Source organism: Lolium perenne, chromosome 6 (assembly GCF_019359855.2).
Source record: "Lolium perenne isolate Kyuss_39 chromosome 6, Kyuss_2.0, whole genome shotgun sequence".
Lineage (NCBI taxonomy): Eukaryota > Viridiplantae > Streptophyta > Magnoliopsida > Poales > Poaceae > Lolium > Lolium perenne.
Genome location: NC_067249.2, coordinates 175,828,228 through 175,848,332, shown reverse-complemented (window position 1 = coordinate 175,848,332; position 20,105 = coordinate 175,828,228). Strand labels below are relative to the sequence as shown.

Below are 20,105 nucleotides of genomic sequence, written 5' to 3'. Positions count from 1 at the left end.
ACCGATCAAAGATGACATCACCTCATGGAAATCTGTGGGCCTTAAGGGGATGGTTTCTATAATCTGCCAATGTTTAGCTCATTCTACCCTGATCAGTGATGCATGCTAACTCTTCTAAATCGAAGGCCTCTAAAGTCTCTTGGACGAGTCAGTTTACATGCACCTTAATTACTACCTGATGTTTTCTTTCCTATTTTTGTTTCCTCTTTCCTTAGTCTTAGTTCTTTCATTTCGAGCATCCTTTTGATGCCCTCTTTTCTCTTGCACTCTCCTTGCTCAATCTGATGAAAGTGACTGACTGCATTTGTAAAAAAAAACTAGTAACTGATAATGGGAATTTAACAAGCAAGCAAATTCGTTTTACCGGAATTCAGTATTATAACAGAAATGCAGACGACAACACCATCCGCAGGTTCACAAAGAGATCTTATTATAGTGCAGTATGACAAGTTCAGATTCAGAGAATCAGGGCTATCCTTTAGGACGGGAAGGGATTCTAAATTCAGTTTGAATTCCCTTTCTATCAAGAGGGATTGGACTAATCGGTAATCACTGAAAAGTCAAACAAAACAAAACAATTCATCCCTCTGCTGTTGCAGGTTTAGGGACAGGCTACAAGCCTTCAGAAAACAAAACATCCTTCGAGCATCTCGGTAAGTCGATACAACAACATTTCGTTAGCATTTATCTGGTACAGACAGGGTCTCCCATCACTCTCCTCTTGCAGATGCATACCTATGGATTTTTCTTCACCATGGGGTTTACGGCTCTCTACACTGCGTGGAGAAGGAAACAACATCAATGCAAGTTGTAACTGGTACAATACACATCTAGAAAAAGATAACACTTTATGGTAAACTAGTGTAATTGTGAAAACAAGGATAATCACTCCTCTAAGAACCACAAACTTCAGTTACAAAACAAAAATGACGTAGCTGAGAAGCTTCAGACAGCAGAAAACAGGAACATGGTAATAGGTACAACTTCACACATCTTTCCCTACAGTTCACTATAGAGTATGGAGCATCAAATATTATGACTGGTTCCTAGCAGTTTATCCCACCCTCAACATTTAAACTACAGAAATTCGTCTCATATGGGCCTTTATTGCTTCCCAGCCATATATTCGTCTCACAATGAGTAACAAACCCAGGCTAACAATTTTAGTTTAGTACCTTGCAAATGATTTCCGTTATTTTGTATAAGAACACATATGTTCAGATACTAATGGAACATATTTTGAGACTATGACGCCTACTTGTCCACAAATAACACAAAAAAGATTAGTACCAGGAACAAAGAAGGAAATTACCAACATTCTGATGTCAGAAGCTTTCTTACCAGAGATCTATCAGTTTGACAGTCACTGCGACGGGAGAATGTTCACAAACATCTCTTTCAGATTTTCATCTTCAGTCATATGTTCCAAAATACTGTCATTGAAAATAGATTCTGGTGACTCGTTGGACTGTGCAGGCAGCTGTGACTCATTTGAAAACAGCAGCTTGGACATGTGGTCTTTTTTAGCTTGTCTGTCATACTTGCTCTTCTCTTGTGTTCCTTCTGTGATTAGGTTGTACGTATGGACAATCTTCTGTTGGCCGATTCTATATGCTCGTCCAATTGCCTGCCTTCCGACGGAAGGATTCCACACAACATCAAGGAGCACCACACGTGATGCCCCAATAAGCTGTATGCCTTCACCACAGGCTTTTGTGCTGGCGAGCATTACCTTGGCATCGCTGTTCATGTCATTGAAGGCGGTCATCAAGGATTGGCGAGTTTCAACCCTGACATCTCCAGTCATCAGCATGATATCCTTGTCTCTAGTCCAATTGAACTCCATGCTCAGCTGTTCCATGATTAGGTTCAATGGTTCAAGATACTGGCTGAACACAAGCACTCGCTCTTTTGAACGACGACATCGACGCACCATCTCGTAAACGAATCTCGCCTTGACTCCTTCAGATGGATTCAACCGTATCCTCTCCGGTGAAGGCTCGTCCACAATAGATGCTATTTCGTCTGGCAAATTGCTCATGCTAGTGAGTAGGGATGGATGTACAGACGCAAGAGATATCTTGTGTTCAAGCCAGAAAGCGCTTTTTGTCTTAACCTTCTCGATCATTTCGATGATTTTCTTCTGCATAGGCAGAGGATTCAGAATCACAACAGATTCTCTCAACCCTGGAAGGGATTTATTAAGTATGTCACCATTATGGATGTGCACAAAACGCTCCAACTTTGGTCGGATCTCATTAATCCTTTTAACCGTGACGTTGTTTACTGTCAAAGAATTCCAGAAACTCGGATCAACATCATCAGCTCGTAGCAGGCTAAAGATGTTGTGAAGCTCATCAAAGTTGTTTTGAAACGGAGTCCCTGATAGAACAATTCTCTTTCGAGTACGAACTTGATCAAGAGCTTTATAAATCAAACTATCCTTATTCCTCGGTATGTGTCCCTCATCAAGGACCAGCAGGTCAGGCCTTTCAAGAAACAGCTTCCTCATCTTGCCACTGCCTCCTTCTTTGGTGAGGTTCGTGAACAGCGTGTAACTGAGACCTATCACGCTGTTACCCTCAGACCACGATAGCAACTTCAGGTTTCGACTGAATTTCCTGCCCAACAGCTTCCGGGTGAGATCTTCATCATCCGCGGCCAGTCTTTCGATGGTCTTGTCTCCTCCATTCCGCTGGATACGGGGAGAATTCAGCACATGAAATTGGACCTTGGAATTCCATTTTTTGAACTCCTGTTCCCATGTGGCCAACATCCCCTTGGGAGCAAGGATCACCGGGCAACACCGCGGGAAAAGCTCGAGGTAAGATTGGACAAATGTGATTGCTAACCTGGTCTTCCCCGTCCCTGGTGCGTGAGAGACCACACAGCCACTTAGATCAGTTCTCAGTTTCTTCACCTGTTCAATGTCAGTGCCCCCTGCCAGTTTGGTCCACATAAATTCAAAGCCTTCCCTCTGGTGTGGGAACATGTTTTCCCGGGCCCCAGGAATGAGATCCCAGACCGGGCCACTTTTATGACTACTACTGCCAATGCTGATGCATTCTCCTTCATACCCGTTTGATGCTAGCATATCATTGTATTTTTTGAGATGCATTTCCAGCTCACGGTCTAGCTCGCGGTCTTCTCTCGGATCCCTTTCGTCTGACCAGTTCCCCTATTGAGTAGAGTAAGAAAAAGAGAGGAAAGCATGTATCCATGTTATCTAGTGAAGTCTAAGCAGGTATTTCGAAAAAAAAAAACGTGTTGGAAGGAACATCAGCTTACCACAAGGGGCAATACATGTCTGATTTCAGTCTGGACGTAGCCGCAGCACCTGCACATAATTCCAATCTGGTCGTCCTGAAAGAAATCATGCTCCTTCCCTTCTTTGCATAAAGGTTCTTTCTTCGCAGGAATTCCTTGTACATTGCTCCCTTCGCCCTGAAAACCACAATGCAAGGAGTTTCTTTTATATCTGTTGTTTTTCTGCATGGGAGTTATTTTTACATCTAAATTGTTAATTGGCAGCTAACCACAAATGCAAAAGTGTACACGATTAGAGAATAAAATTTGTAAAACATGAAACATGTTTGCATTTTAAATGTGAGAGGAAAGCAATGGCAACTCAGACATGAAGAAGGCTTTTGTGCTTCAAGCTATCCCTTACTATTCTTAAATAATAATAAACCAGCTTTGGTACACTCATACTCATATGGCTAATGGGAAATCCCCCAATTGCCAAAAAAGATGTTGCATTACAGAAAACCAATTCATTACACACCCACCAATTGATAAAAAAGGGCAAAACGTATTATCACCAGAGCCAGAAAAAATTACACTAGTACGGTTACTGACTAATAACAAAAATGTCTAATTGAAGTGTTAATCCAAAGTTTTCGCACCCACATCTGTTTATAGAAAAACTTTGCAGCAAAGTTATCATTCACGTATTGTTTTGGCTATCTCTATGTATTCCAACTTTGAAAATCTCGAAGATTATTTTCTGTTTATTTGGCACTTGCTGTGTGGTCAAGAAAGATGTTTTCATGCAACACACCTTTGGGTGCGTGTTTGAAAAAATATAATATTTGCATGGCAATTTGGTTTCAGCACAGGTGGTAGATTAACTATTGTAAAACTCAATATTGTTAGCCATTCCAATGTGCAACTTCTGAAATATCTTGGTTTGCAGGACAATGCCTAATGGGACGAGAAATGTGTTTGTCCCATGCTCGGGACATCCAGTGTATGCTTGTGCCTTCGGATCCACCCTTTACCTTACGTTGAGGTTTGTGCTGCCAGGTATCATTCAGTTTCATTAAGTTTCAAAAATCTGAAACAAATTTGCACGCAGGAAAACTTAATGGTCTCGTGCACTGGAGGTCCCATTCACGGAACAGACAGCACTCTCCTAATGAGACAGGTAACTGTATTACCATAGGAAGGCATGTCCCATGTTCAGCTTGTTTCGACAACCCACAAAAATTGTTTCAGTTCCCAGGTTTTAAAAAGGGCACATGTCAGCGGAATGGTACACATTATTTGATGAAACTCCAACTACATATGCAGTGAGAAAACGTTGGCTATACTTTGTTAGGTAGGCTCTCCAGCGATTTATTCACGCGGATAGCACCCCATTTAGTCCGAATGCATCACCTGCGATTCGATCCCGGGTGGGCGAGCTCAACATCCCGAGCTCAAGCCACCAAACCAGCGCTTAGTTCTCCGTACACAGTGACAGTGTTTCTTTAAATGGAACCTTCCAATTGGAAAGTTGTATGAACTTTCTCAATCTGCCATGTTTTGGGCTAAAGAAGCACAGTTAAAGCATACTAACAAATTTCTGGGGTGCATTCATACATTGATAGTATGAAGCAGGAACACAACGGGACAAATATTTATGTTAGTTGTATTTATAGAGACATAGATAATACCTCTGTTAGAAAAAAGCCTGCAAATTACTGGATGGAATAAAGTTAGAAGGAATTGATAGATCAGATTCACAAATAGAGCAATTAACCTGAAAGAACTCTTGTCAAACTAAACTGCAGATAAACTTTTATGTGCTATTCCCAGAAATAGAGTGCATGGTTAGGAATAGGTTCAGGAGCTATCATACATTAAAGAAGGAGCAACACAATCACATAATTGGAGCCAATACATTATAAACAAAAGTTGAATTAGAACGATATTACCATAAGCAGAGAGTGAGGTACCTTCTCAGCGTAGATGGTCTCCAAGCAAAAATCCAGTTCTCCCCACAGGTCTTCCATGTACATTTCATGCTCCGATTTCTCTTTAACTTCCTTTTCTTCGTCTTCGAACGAGAACACCAGCGGATACCTGTCGTCCCAGCCCTGATGTGCCTGTGCGGGATCAGAGCAGTTAGGATGCTTCTCTATTTCGTCAAATATGGAGTTGAACAGATCATCGTAGGCCTTCTTCTCCCGCTTCCCCTTCTGAGGAAGCAAGGCGCTGTTCTTGAAGGAAACATCACCCTGCTGCGGATTGCCCGGGTTCCCTGCATTTGCATTTGCAGCGTAGATCTTAACGCGTCGTGGGTTAGAACAACCTGCGTAATCTTTGCGGCCCTCCTTGGCAGTCTGCTGCTGCCGGTAGGGCGCGCCGCCGCCGCCGTTCGTGGGCCTGCTTGAACTCGGCCCCTTCCTGGCATTCCTTGCGAACGCCCTGTCAGTCTCAGAGTCGTCGCTACTGTCCTCTGAACCGGAGCCATCGCTGTCGAAGAACTGTTGCCGGCGCCGTCTCTTCTTTGCGGGCGCTCCGTCGTCGTCGTCGTCCTCGAACGCCCAATCGGATGGTTGCGCCTGCGCAGGAGGCGGTGCCTCTTCCTCGGGCTCGGGCTCGGACTCCGAGACGTCGATGCAGTACGGCTTGCTGAAAGTCCCTCGGGTGAGCAGTTTCTTGTCCGAGCATCTCCGCTGTGATCGCGTCCGCTTCCTCATACCCTCGCCGGTAGAGCTGGTGTCCGCCTTTTCGATCAGATACAGTCCCTCGAAGTTCTTCTTGCGAACGGGCGGCGTGCCGTCGCCGCCCGGTCTGGCACTCCCACCGGCATTGGCATTGCTGCTAGGCATGCCACGCACTTCTTCCCCTGCCTCGTTAGATTCTTCTTGTTCTTGTTCTTCCTCTTCTTCACCCAGATGCTCCTCCTCCTCCTCTGGCTCTGTTGTGTCATCACTATCACCAGCATAGCTATCATCCTGAATGCCGTTCCCGGCCTCCCCCGATTCCTCCCCCTCGATGGATTTGTACATCTCCTCGCTATCAGCATTATCGTCCACCTGGTTCTTCCCCTTCACCACATCATCCTCCTCCTCGTTATCCCGGGGTCTCCTATTGTCATCTGAACTGACTTCCTCCATCTCATCGTTGTCATCATCATCGTCCACCTTCTTCTTCCCCTTCACCACATCCTCATCCTCCTCGTTATCTCGGGGTCTCCTACTGTCATCTGAACCAACCTCTTCCATCTCATCACTGTCACACTTATCATCCACCTTCTTCTTCCCCTTCACCACATCCTCCCCCTCCTCGTTATCCCGGGGTCTCCTACTGTCATCTGAACTGACTTCTTCCATCTCATCGTTGTCACCATTATCGTCCATCTTCTTCTTCTCCTTCACCACATCCTCCTCCTCGTTATCCCGGGGTCTCATATTGTCATCTGAACTGACCTCTTCCATCTCATCGTTGTCACCACTATCATCCACCTTCTTCTTGTTCTTCCCCTTCACCACATCCTCCTCCTCCTTATCCCGGGGTCTCCTACTGTCATCATCTAAACTGACCTCTTCCATCTCATAGCCATCCCCACTATGGTCAGAAACCAGAGGTGCAGGATACTTTGCAGTAGGAGCCCCCTTTCCCCGTCCGCCGTTCCGTGCACGAGTCCTGGACGAGACAAGTGCGCCGACATGCCTCTCCGGGGCAGAACCACGCCACTCTGAGCGGCCGCCCTTGTAGCCGATTGCCCCCTGACCCTTACGATTCCCCTGCTTCAGCGAGCTTCCGCGCTCGGCGCGCCCGCCCGCCCTGTGCGGCTTGGATCTTCTGACCGGGGACTCCCGTCTCGGCCACTTCTTGGCCTTCCGGGAGCCGCCGGGCGCGGAGGCCGCCGCCCTTTTGCGGCCTCTCGCAGTCGCAGGTGGACCATCCGAATCGCCGCCCGAATATTCGAGCGGCTCCTTCTTGACGCCGGCATGCGCGGCTGCTCTCTCCGAGCGCTCTCTGGGAACTTCGTACCCTTCGTCGTCGTCATCGTCGAGTTCGATGACCTCGGGCTCCCTGGTGCCGGCGCCGGCGCGGGCCGCGGCCGGGGAGGACGACGCGAGCGAGTTTCGCCTCGGTGGCGGCGACCGCGACGCCGCGTGACCACCGGCGGAAGAACCCTCCCGACCGCGTGCCGAACCGCCGAAACGGTCCCCCGCAGCGCGCCGTCCGGCTCGACCGCCCATGCCGACCACCGAGCGCGACTCCAGATGGTGGCCGTGACCGCCGCTGCGATCGTCGTCGTCGTCGTCGTGGATGAGGAAGATATCGCGGGGCTTCGACCCTACCTCCACGACCGGCGGCGGCTTGGGCATTGCGGTGGAAGGCGCGGGGAGGAGGGGGGCGGCGGTGCGGGTTCTGGAGTGGGGGGTTTTTGGCTCTCGGTTTCCGAGCAGGAAAGCTGGGCGCGCGTAGATTAGGAAACTTCTCTTTGGCTCTACGAATAGGAAGAAGGGGGGCCCGCTTGTCATTGGAATTGACGGTATGTATTCTGTCCCGGCAGGAGTAATTTCCTTGTATTAATGCAGGAGAACGAAACGTCGAGACCTGGGCGATCAGGGACGCCCCCAATGAACAGTGGGTCTGAAATACCATGGACCCAGTGGTCAGTGTCCTAAAGGGTTGGTAAAAGTGTATTCTGCTAAGTTTCTACGGTGCCCGGAGAAAAGAGTTATACTGAAGCCTACTCCACTAAATATCGCATTAAAAAGCCATATCTTGGGATAGGCTGTCGCGCCATGCTGCGGCGTTCATTGTCCAGCAAATATTCTTAGGCAGGGGATTAATTTCACTGCAATTAATGGGCAGAATACGCCAGCCTACAATTTTCTTTTCCATGGAAAGAAACGCGTAATTCTATGCGTGCTCGATCTTTTTACTAGTTGCAAACCATGAAAGATGCTACGATTGTGCATACCTGCGTAGTTTTTATTTTGAACTTTGTTCGGATCCGTTGTTGGGTTGCACTCGGATTGAAAACAAACCATGAGACAAGGAAATACCATATATATCATCAAAAAGAAGGAAATAATACCACATATGAGGACAAGCAGGGCTTACCAATGCCCTCCATAGAGGCATGGAGCTTGAGTGGCGGCTCGGGGTGGTAGGGATGGAGGTGTGGGCACGACGCACGGGAGCTCGAGGACAACGGGCGGCAGGATCAAGCCGTGATTGGAGTTGGCGGTCCCAAAACACGTTGATTTCCGACGGTGGTGCTACTGGGGAGGGCTCGGGGTGGTGAAGATTCGAGAGGCGACGATGGTACGAAGAGGAGGAGCGAGACGAGCACGGGAGGACCGTAGAGAGAGAAGGGGAGGCGGGATGACTGGGATGGAGGCTCTTTAACAAATGAGGTACTCAAATATAGCGTGGTTGCTTGCCCTCTCGTCCTTCAGCGTAACCCTAATGAATCGTGATCCTCCACCTTAGCCTTCCACATGGGCCGTATGCGCTTTGGACCCGCTAGCACACAACTAGAAAGTTATACGCGCTCTCGACTCCCAATACAACTCTACGCAATCTAGCGCACGATTCATGGACCGAAAGAAGCCCGCTAGTGGGCCAAGTGTGTCACTAGGTATAAGCGTCGCTCATGTGGCTTTATGTGTCTACATGGGACATCTCTCATTTCACACAACCAGATGTAGCCATTGAACCCCAAAAATCACATAAAACTAATCAATTACCTCTAGTTAACAACGAAATAGAAAATTACCATGTAAAACAAAAAAAAATTTATACTATAAAACATAATGCAATTTAACACCCAAATAGGCCGCCACACTCACCATTAGGTACTCTCATTAGTCAAGACACACCCTAGATGGGACCATGCTTTCAAAGGAAAAATACATCTCACCAACTCAATTCGTGGCAAGGAGATGAAGAGCAAGTTCAATACCTAAGAGCATCTCCATTCGCGTTTGGGGGGCCGTGGATAAAAAAATGGAGGAAAAGTGGAGGAAAACACTTTTCAGTGGCGTCTTCCAAAGCTAAATAGTGCCTCATTTTGTGTCCGGTGTATAGAGTCTCTACCGGGGACGCCGGACCATGCATGTTGCCCCTAGTCCCCACATGTCATCCTCTTTTCTCACACTTTCTCTCACCTACTTTTCCCACATGGGATGATGCCCTCTATTAAAATGCATGCATTCGGATGCTGTTTGAGGGACACGGCTGGGAAGGGCCTCTTTTTTATACAGATTTTTTGTCTCATTTTGTCCGACAACGTTGTCCCAAAATGCGTCTCAAATCATCGTGCCAGACGTTTTTTGAGGGACGCGACTAGAGATGCTCTAAAGGCTGTCCATGTCGGGTGCTATCTTATGATTTGGTGCAACCCGTGCGTCGCATTCCTCCACATCCGTTCCCGAGGTACAGTCTTCAAGTCTTCTACATACCGTGTCGCATCTTGTTCTTCCACCTCCACCTCCACCTCCACCGCCTTGTTCCAATTCTAATAAATACACTTTACCTTCAAAATCCTAGGGTGCGTGGAGAATGGCGGGCATCTCATCGATGTCGTCAGCGTAAGGTGCACGGAGGATGGATTCCAAGTCACCAGAGATGAGAGAAAGAAGACCATCCCTAGGTGGCTAGGGTTTTTGTCCCCTCCATCGGCACCCCTGTTGGTCCGTTCCATCTCGGATGGTCTTTAAATCCTTGGAGGTGGTGGACCCATGTCTCTTGGCAAAGGAAGTGTTCTCACTTCTTGTTTTAGGTTTTTTTGGTGTCTTCTTCAGGATGGTGAGGCGACGGAGACTTCCTAAATTCAGAATAATGTCTTCCCTATCCTATCCTCGCTTCATGGTGCATCTAGCTCCGGTGGAGGGCGCATGAATTTGTGTGTCGGACGGATCTCCTTGGATCCAATCAGTTTCCATGTTTGTTGGTGTGGTTTCAGGCTAGGCTCTTCCGATATATGATTCTTAGTATTAGCAATGGTTGCGGCTCCAGTGCTCTGGTACATTGGGGTCTTCGCACGGCAAGTTCTTGTCTGTCTACAACTCCATTCGTCCCAAATTAGGTGGCACACATTTGTTGAGATTTATGTTTGACCAAAATTTAACGAACAAAATCTAGATTATATATCACAAAAATGATATCATTAAATTTTCATTTGAATGCACGTTTTAATGGTATGATTTTTATAGCACGTGACACAATATCATTGATCAAGTTAGTGGTCATAATTCGAACATGGAAAACGGGTATATCACTTCTATGGGACACGGCAAGCTTATCCCGACTCCGGTGATGGAGAACAAGGACGGCGACGCGCCTTCGATGGTCCAAAGAACTATTTATATTTTTATCGCTTCAACAACTCTTTGTATTGTTGTTGATCATTAATAGATTGGCGGATATTTTTCGTTTAGTTCCGAAGTACTCCATCTATGCATAACTGTAATCTTACTTCAGAAAAGAAAAGATAGTGTACTTGTATTTTTTGAATGCACTTTAAAATAGTAAAAAATGCTTCTCTCTTATCACATGAAAATCAAAATCAATAATATTCAACACATGTCCTCTTTATCTTTTACATGCAGTTAGCTCATTAAAGATGAAAAAACTAAACAGGGGAGAGGTGATGGTTTGCATCTCTCCGATGCACTTTTTTTACTTCACTTTATAATCTGTTTTGATAAATCGATATATCCACTTATTTGAGAATGGAGTGAGAGTCATGTTCATTTGTAAGCGAAGCGTCCGTACGCGACCACGTTGTCCGAAAATGTGTATGTGCTACAGCCTAGCGTCCCGACGCATAGTGTCCCCCCGTCCGTCCGCAAAGGCGGCCTAAATATGTGGCACATTTGCATCTACGCGGACGCTGCGCGGACAACACAATCGTCCACATTTGCATCTACGCGGACGCTGCGCGGACAGCACAATCGTCCGCACGCTTCTCGCACGAGCCCGCCTAGCAATGGCACAGATGCTTCGTCTTTAGCGCGACATAACTTATGGGTGGCGCGTTGAAGCTTTTCCGTGTCGCGTTAATGGCGTGCATCTTCTTCCGTGCGCGTGCGCTGGTGGGCGGCGTCGCATCGGCTTATGGCAGGGCATTGAACGCGAGGTGGCATGCGAGCCTTTTTAAGGTCCGCTGGCGGCGCCCATTTTCTCGACCTCACCATTGCCAGAGCCCGCCATATCCACCCGACCAACGCCATGGGGAAGGCTTGGCCGTTCCGCAAGACGAAGAATGACCACGAGGCTAGTGGCTCACGGTCCGGCAAGAAGCTGCGGGCAGGGCAGTACGTCCGCATCGAATTCGTGCGGCGCCTCTAGGAGGAAAACTGGCCGGTGCCATGGCCGTATGCGAGCATTCCTGGAGGAGGCTGGTATCTCAACTCTAGGCGCGTGCCGGTCCCTCCCGTGCCACGCGATGGCCAAGAGCGTCGTGACGAGGTGCGCCGCCGGTGAGTCATCTTGCCGGCGGATCTCCGAGAAGATCCGGCGTACGCGCTCAACCCCTACAGCTGCATCTCGTTCTTGACGTGGGAGTTCGACGCGCGCCGCCGAGCGGGATACCTCAGCGACGTCGACTACTTCGACCACAAGCACGCCGCGGACGACTGATACGTCTCCAACGTATCGATAATTTCTTATGTTCCATGCTTGTTTTATGACAATACCTACATGTTTTATATACACTTTATGTCATATTTATGCATTTTCCGGCACTAACCTATTAACAAGATGCCGAAGAGTCAGTTGTTGTTTTCTGCTATTTTTGATTTCAGAAATCCTAGTAAGGAAATATTCTCGGAATTGAACGAAATCAACGCCCAGGATCTTATTTTTCCACGAAGCTTCCAGAACACCGGAGGAGATACGAAGTGGGGCGACGAGGCGGCCACACAACAGGGCGGCGCGGCCCACCTCCTGGCCGCACGGCCCTAGCGTGTGGGCCCCTCGTGGCGCCCCCTGACCTACCCTTCCGCCTACATAAGCCTTCGTCGATAATAACTCCAGTACCGAGAGCCACGATACGGAAAACCTTCCAGAGACGCCGCCGCCGCCAATCCCATCTCGGGGGATTCAGGAGATCGCCTCCGGCACCCTGCCGGAGAGGGGAATCATCTCCCGGAGGACTCTTCACCACCATGGTCGCCTCCGGAGTGATGTGTGAGTAGTTCACCCCTGGACTATGGGTCCATAGCAGTAGCTAGATGGTCGTCTTCTCCTAATTGTGCTATCATTGTTAGATCTTGTGAGCTGCCTATCATGATCAAGATCATCTATCTGTAATGCTACATGTTGCGTTTGTTAGGATCCGATGAATAATGAATGCTATGTTATGTTGATTATCAATCTATCATCTATGTGTTGTTTATGATCTTGCATGCTCTCCGTTGCTAGTAGAGGCTCTGGCCAAGTTTTTACTTGTAACTCCAAGATGGAGTATTTATGCTCGATAGTGGGTTCATGCCTCCATTAAATGCAGGACGATGTGAGAAAGTTCTAAGGTTGTGGATGTGTTGTTGCCACTAGGGATAAAACATCAATGCTATGTCTAAGGATGTATTTATTGATTACATTACGCACCATACTTAATGCAATTGTCTGTTGTTTGCAACTTAATACTGGAGGGGGTTCGGATGATAACCTGAAGGTGGACTTTTTAGGCATAGATGCATGCTGGATAGCGGTCTATGTACTTTGTCGTAATACCCAATTAAATCTCACACTACTCATCATAACATGTATGTGCATTGTCATGCCCTCTTTATTTGTCAATTGCCCAAGTGTAATTTGTTCACCCAACATGCTTATTCTTATGGGAGAGACACCACTAGTGAACTGTGGACCCCGGTCCATTCTTTTACATCGAATACAATCTACTGCAATACTCGTTCTACTGTTTTCCGCAAACATCATCATCCACACTATACATCTAATCCTTTGTTACAGCAAGCCGGTGAGATTGACAACCTCACTGTTAAGTTGGGGCAAAGTATCTTGGTTGTGTTGTGCAGGTTCCACGTTGGCACCGGAATCCCTGGTGTTGCGCTGCACTACACTCTGCCGCCATCAACCTTCAACGTGCTTCTTGGCTCCTACTGGTTCGATAAACCTTGGTTTCTTACTGAGGGAAAACTTGCCGCTGTACGCATCACACCTTCCTCTTGGGGTTCCCAACGGACGCGTGCTGTACGCGTAACAAAGCAATCAAGATTTTCTGGCGCCGTTGCCGGGGAGATCAAGACACGCTGCAAGGGGAGTCTCCACTTCCAATCTCTTTACTTTGTTTTTGTCTTGCTTTATTTTATTTACTACTTTGTTTGCTGCATTATATCAAAACACAAAAAATTAGTTGCTAGCTTTACTTTATTTACTGTCTTGTTTGCAATCTCCATATCAAAACACAAAAAAATTAGTTACTTGCATTTACTTTATCTAGTTTGCTTTATTTACTATTGCTAAAATGGGTACTCCTGAAAATACTAAGTTGTGTGACTTCACAACCACAAATAATAATGATTTCTTATGCACACCTATTGCTCCACCTGCTACTGCAGTAGAATTCTTTGAAATTAAACCTGCTTTACTGAATCTTGTTATGAGAGAACAATTTTCTGGTGTTAGTTCTGATGATGCTGCTGCCCATCTCAATAATTTTGTTGAACTATGTGAAATGCAAAAGTATAAGGATGTAGATGGTGACATTATAAAATTAAAATTGTTTCCTTTCTCATTAAGAGGAAGAGCTAAACATTGGTTGCTATCTCTGCCTAAGAATAGTATTGATTCATGGACTAAATGTAAGGATGCTTTCATTGGTAGATATTATCCTCCTGCTAAAATTATATCTTTGAGAAGTAGCATAATGAATTTTAAACAATTGGATAATGAGCATGTTGCCCAAGCATGGGAAAGAATGAAATCTTTGGTTAAAAATTGCCCAACCCATGGACTGACTACTTGGATGATCATCCAAACCTTTTATGCAGGACTGAATTTTTCTTCGCGGAACCTATTGGATTTAGCTGCTGGAGGTACTTTTATGTCCATCACTCTAGGCGACGCAACAAAGTTTCTTGATAATATGATGATTAATTACTCTGAATGGCACACGGAAAGAGCTCCACAAGGTAAGAAGGTAAATTCTGTCGAAGAAACCTCCTCCTTGAGTGATAAGATTGATGCTATTATGTCTATGCTTGTGAATGGTAGGATAAATGTTGATCCTAATAATGTTCCGTTAGCTTGATTGGTTGCCCAAGAAGAACATGTTGATGTGAACTTCATTAAAAATAATAATTTCAACAACAATGCTTATCGGAACAATTCTAGTAACAACTATAGGCCATATCCTTATAATAATGGTAACAGTTATGGTAATTCTTATGGGAATTCTTACAACAATAATTGGAATACACCCCCTGGACTTCAAGCCATGCTTAAAGAATTTATTAGTACACAAACTGCTTTTAACAAATCTGTTGAAGAAAAGCTCGGGAAAATTGATATACTTGCTTCTAAAGTCGATAGTCTTGCTGCTGATGTTGATCTTTTGAAATCGAAAGTTATGCCTAATGAAAATAAAGATATTAAGTCATTTGCTAAAGCAAACGCCATCCAAGTTAGAATTAATGAGAATATAAGATTGATGGCCGAATTGCGTGCTAGGTGGGAAAAAGAAGAAAATACTAAAGATAATAATGTAGCTAAAGTTTGGACTATTACCACCACTAGTAATGCTAATGCTTCACATGTTGCTGCATCTCCTACTATTAATGGTAAAATAATTGGTGTTGGCAATGTTTCCACTTCTAATATAAAGCGTGAAAAACTGCCTGAAACTGCTAAAACTGCTGAAACTGCCTGTGATAAAACTGTTGAATTTTTTTCTAATGTTGGGGATAATGATCCCATTGCTTTAGATCATAATGGTTTAGATTTTGATGATTGTCACATCTCTGAAGTTATAAAGTTCTTACAAAAACTTGCTAAAAGTCCTAATGCTAGTGCTATAAATTTGGCCTTTACAAAACATATTACAAATGCTCTCATAAAAGCTAGAGAAGAGAAACTAAAACTTGAAACTTCTATTCCTAGGAAGTTAGAGGATGGTTGGGAGCCCATCATTAAGATGAAGGTCAATGATTTTGATTGTAATGCTTTATGTGATCTTGGTGCAAGTATTTCCGTTATGCCTAGGAAAATCTATAATATGCTTGACTTGCCACCATTGAAAAATTGTTATTTGGATGTTAATCTTGCTAATAACTCTATAAAGAAACCTTTGGGAAGGGTTGATAATGTTCGCATTACGGTTAACAATAACCTTGTCCCCGTTGATTTTGTTGTCTTGGATATTGAATGCAATGCATCTTGTCCCATTATATTGGGAAGACCTTTTCTTCGAACTGTTGGTGCTATTATTGATATGAAGGAAGGTAATATTAAATATCAATTTCCTCTCAAGAAAGGTATGGAACACTTCCCTAGAAAGAGAATGAAGTTACCTTTTGATTCTATCATTAGAACAAATTATGATGTTGATGCTTCGTCTCTTGACAACACTTGATTCACACTTTCTGCGCCTAGCTGAAAGGCGTTAAAGAAAAGCGCTTATGGGAGACAACCCATGATTTTACTACAACACTTTTGTTTTATATTTGAGTCTTGGAAGTTGTTACTACTGTAGCAACCTCTTCTTATCTTAATTTTGTTGCATTGTTGTGCCAAGTAAAGTCTTTGATAGTAAGGTTCATACTAGATTTGGATTACTGCGCAGAAACAGATTTCTTGCTGTCACGAATTTGGGTTGAATTCTCTGTAGATAACTCAGAAAATTCTGCCAATTTACGTGAGTGATCCTCAGATATGTACGCAACTTTCATTCAATTTGAGCATTTTCATCTGAGCAAGTCTGGTGCCTCTTAAAAATTCGTCTTTACGGACTGTTCTGTTTTGACAGATTCTGCCTTTTATTTCACATTGCCTGTTTTGCTATGCTTGATGGATTTCTTTGTTCCATCAACTTTCAGTAGCTTTGTGCAATGTCCAGAAGTGTTAAGAATGATTATGTAACCTCTGAACATGTGAATTTTGATTATGCACTAACCCTCTAATGAGTTGTTTTGAGTTTGGTGTGGAGGAAGTTTTCAAGGATCAAGAGAGGAGGATGATACAATATGATCAAGGAGAGTGAAAGCTCTAAGCTTGGGGATTCCCCGGTGGTTCATCCCTGCATATCTCAAGAAGACTCAAGCATCTAAGCTTGGGGATGCCCAAGGCATCCCCTTCTTCATCGACAACATTATCAGGTTCCTCTAGTGAAACTATATTTTTATTCCGTCACATCTTATGTGCTTTACTTGGAGCGTCTGTATGTTTTTGTTTTGTTTTGTTTGAATAAAGTTGGATCCTAGCATTCATTGTGTGGGAGAGAGACACGCTCCGCTGTTGCATATGGACAAATATGTCCTTGGCTTTACTCATAATGTTCATGGCGAAGGTTGAAACTGCTTCGTTAATTGTTATATGGTTGGAAACAGGAAATGCTACATGTGGTAATTGGTAGAATGTCTTGAATAATTTGATACTTGGCAATTATTGTGCTCATAAAGATCATGTTTAAGCTCTTGCATCACATACTTTGCACCTATTAGTGAAGAAATACATAGAGCTTGTTGAAATTTGGTTTGCATGATTGGTCTCTCTAGAGTCTAGATATTTTCCAGTAAGGGTTTGAGCAACAAGGATGACAGTGTAGAGTCTTATAATGCTTGCAATATGTTTTTATGTGAGTTTTGCTGTACCGGTTCATACTTGTGTTTGTTTCAAATAACCTTGCTAGCCTAAGCCTTGTATTGAGAGGGAATACTTCTCGTGCATCCAAATCCTTGAGCCAATAACTATGCCATTTGTGTCCACCATACCTACCTACTACATGGTATTTTTCCGCCATTCCAAAGTAAATTGCTTGAGTGCTACCTTTAAATTTCTATCCTTTATCTTTGCAATATATAGCTCATGGGATAAATAGCCTAAAAACTATTGTGGTATTGAATATGTACTTATGTATCTTATTTCTTATTAAGTTACTTGTTGTGCGATAACCATGTTCCTGGGGACGCCATCAACTATCTTTGTTGAATATCATGTGAGTTGCTATGCATGTTCGTCTTGTCTGAAGTAAGGGCGATTTACCATGAGTTGAATGGTTTGAGCATGCATATTGTTAGAGAAGAACATTGGGCCGCTAACTAAAGCCATGATCCATGGTGGAAGTTCCAGTTTTGGACAACAATCCTCAACCTCTTATGAGAATATTATTTGTTGCTGAATGCTTATGCATTAAAGAGGAGTCCATCATCTGTTGTCTATGTTGTCCCGGTATGGATGTCTAAGTTGAGAATAATCAAAAGCGAGAAATCCAATGTGAGCTTTCTCCTTAGACCTTTGTACATGCGGCATAGAGGTACCCCTTTGTGATACTTGGTTAAAACATATGTATTGCGGTGATAATCCAGGTAATCCGAGCTAATTAGGACAAGGTGCGGGCACTATTGGTAATCTATGCATGAGGCTTGCAACTTGTAGGATATAATTTACATAACACATATGCTTTATTACTACCGTTGACAAAATTGTTTCTTATTTTCAAAATAAAAGCTCTAGCACAAATATAGCAATCAATGCTTCCCTCTGCGAAGGGCCTTTCTTCTACTTTTATGTTGAGTCAGTTCACCTACTTCCTCCCATCTCAAGAAGCAAACACTTGTGTTAACTTTGCATTGATTATTACATACTTGCATATTTGCATTCATCATATTACTTTGCGTTGACAACTATCCATGAGATATACATGTTACAAGTTGAAAGCAACCGCTGAAACTTAATCTTCCTTTGTGTTGCTTCAATGCCTTTACTATGAATTTATTGCTTTATGAGTTAACTCTTATACAAGACTTATTGATGCTTGTCTTGAAGGTACTATTCATGAAAAGTCTTTGTTATATGATTCAGTTGTTTACTCATTGTCTTTACCATTGCTTTGGATCGCTGCATTCATTACATGTGCTTACAATAGTATTGATCAAGATTATGATGGCATGTCACTTCAGAAATTATCTTTGTTATCGTTTACCTACTCGGGACGAGTAGGAACTAAGCTTGGGGATGCTGATACGTCTCCAACGTATCGATAATTTCTTATGTTCCATGCTTGTTTTATGACAATACCTACATGTTTTATATACACTTTATGTCATATTTATGCATTTTCCGGCACTAACCTATTAACAAGATGGCGAAGAGCCAGTTGCTATTTTCTGCTGTTTTTGGTTTCAGAAATCCTAGTAAGGAAATATTCTCGGAATTGGACGAAATCAACGCCCAGGATCTTATTTTTCCACGAAGCTTCCAGAACACCGGAGGAGATACGAAGTGGGCGACGAGGCGGCCACACAACAGGGCGGTGCGGCCCACCTCCTGGCCGCGCGGCCCTAGCGTGTGGGCCCCTCGTGGCGCCCCCTGACCTACCCTTCCGCCTACATAAGCCTTCGTCGATAATAACTCCAGTACCGAGAGCCACGATACGGAAAACCTTCCAGAGACGCCGCCGCCGCCAATCCCATCTCGGGGGATTCAGGAGATCGCCTCCGACACCATGCTAGAGAGGGGAATCATCTCCCGGAGGACTCTTCACCGCCATGGTCGCCTCCGGAGTGATGTGTGAGTAGTTCACCCCTGGACTATGGGTCCATAGCAGTAGCTAGATGGTCGTCTTCTCCTAATTGTGCTATCATTGTTAGGTCTTGTGAGCTGCCTATCATGATCAAGATCATCTATCTGTAATGCTACATGTTGCGTTTGTTGGGATCCGATGAATAATGAATGCTATGTTATGTTGATTATCAATCTATCATCTATGTGTTGTTTATGATCTTGCATGCTCTCCGTTGCTAGTAGAGGCTCTGGCCAAGTTTTTACTTGTAACTCCAAGAGGGAGTATTTATGCTCGATAGTGGGTTCATGCCTCCATTAAATCTGGGACAAGGATGAGAAAGTTCTAAGGTTGTGGATGTGCTGTTGCCACTAGGGATAAAACATCAATGCTATGTCTAAGGATGTATTTATTGATTACATTACGCACCATACTTAATGCAATTGTCTGTTGTTTGCAACTTAATACTGGAGGGGGTTCGGATGATAACCTGAAGGTGGACTTTTTAGGCATAGATGCATGCTGGATAGCGGTCTATGTACTTTGTCGTAATGCCCAATTAAATCTCACACTACTCATCATAACATGTATGTGCATTGTCATGCCCTCTTTATTTGTCAATTGCCCAACTGTAATTTGTTCACCCAACATGCTTATTCTTATGGGAGAGACACCACTAGTGAACTGTGGACCCCGGTCCATTCTTTTACATCGAATACAATCTACTGCAATACTCGTTCTACTATTTTCCGCAAACATCATCATCCACACTATACATCTAATCCTTTGTTACAGCAAGCCGGTGAGATTGACAACCTCACTGTTAAGTTGGGGCAAAGTATCTTGGTTGTGTTGTGCAGGTTCCACGTTGGCGCCGGAATCCCTGGTGTTGCGCTGCACTACACTCTGCCGCCATCAACCTTCAACGTGCTTCTTGGCTCCTACTGGTTCGATAAACCTTGGTTTCTTACTGAGGGAAAACTTGCCGCTGTACGCATCACACCTTCCTCTTGGGGTTCCCAACGGACGCGTGCTGTACGCGTAACAAAGCAATCAAGATTTTCTGGCGCCGTTGCCGGGGAGATCAAGACACGCTGCAAGGGGAGTCTCCACTTCCAATCTCTTT

The 20,105-nt window shown here is 44.5% G+C and overlaps 1 protein-coding gene across 1 annotated transcript; it reads right to left on the bottom strand.

Annotated features, from left to right (window-relative positions):
* Positions 1–482: 482 nt before the first annotated feature.
* Positions 483–3,147, bottom strand: LOC127306886 (SNF2 domain-containing protein CLASSY 3-like). The gene is given in 3 exon segments (XM_051337592.2): positions 483–776; positions 1,342–2,968; positions 2,971–3,147. Coding segments are annotated over 2 exon segments (1,710 nt in total). The 5' UTR covers positions 3,076–3,147; the 3' UTR covers positions 483–776; positions 1,342–1,363.
* Positions 3,148–20,105: the final 16,958 nt, after the last annotated feature.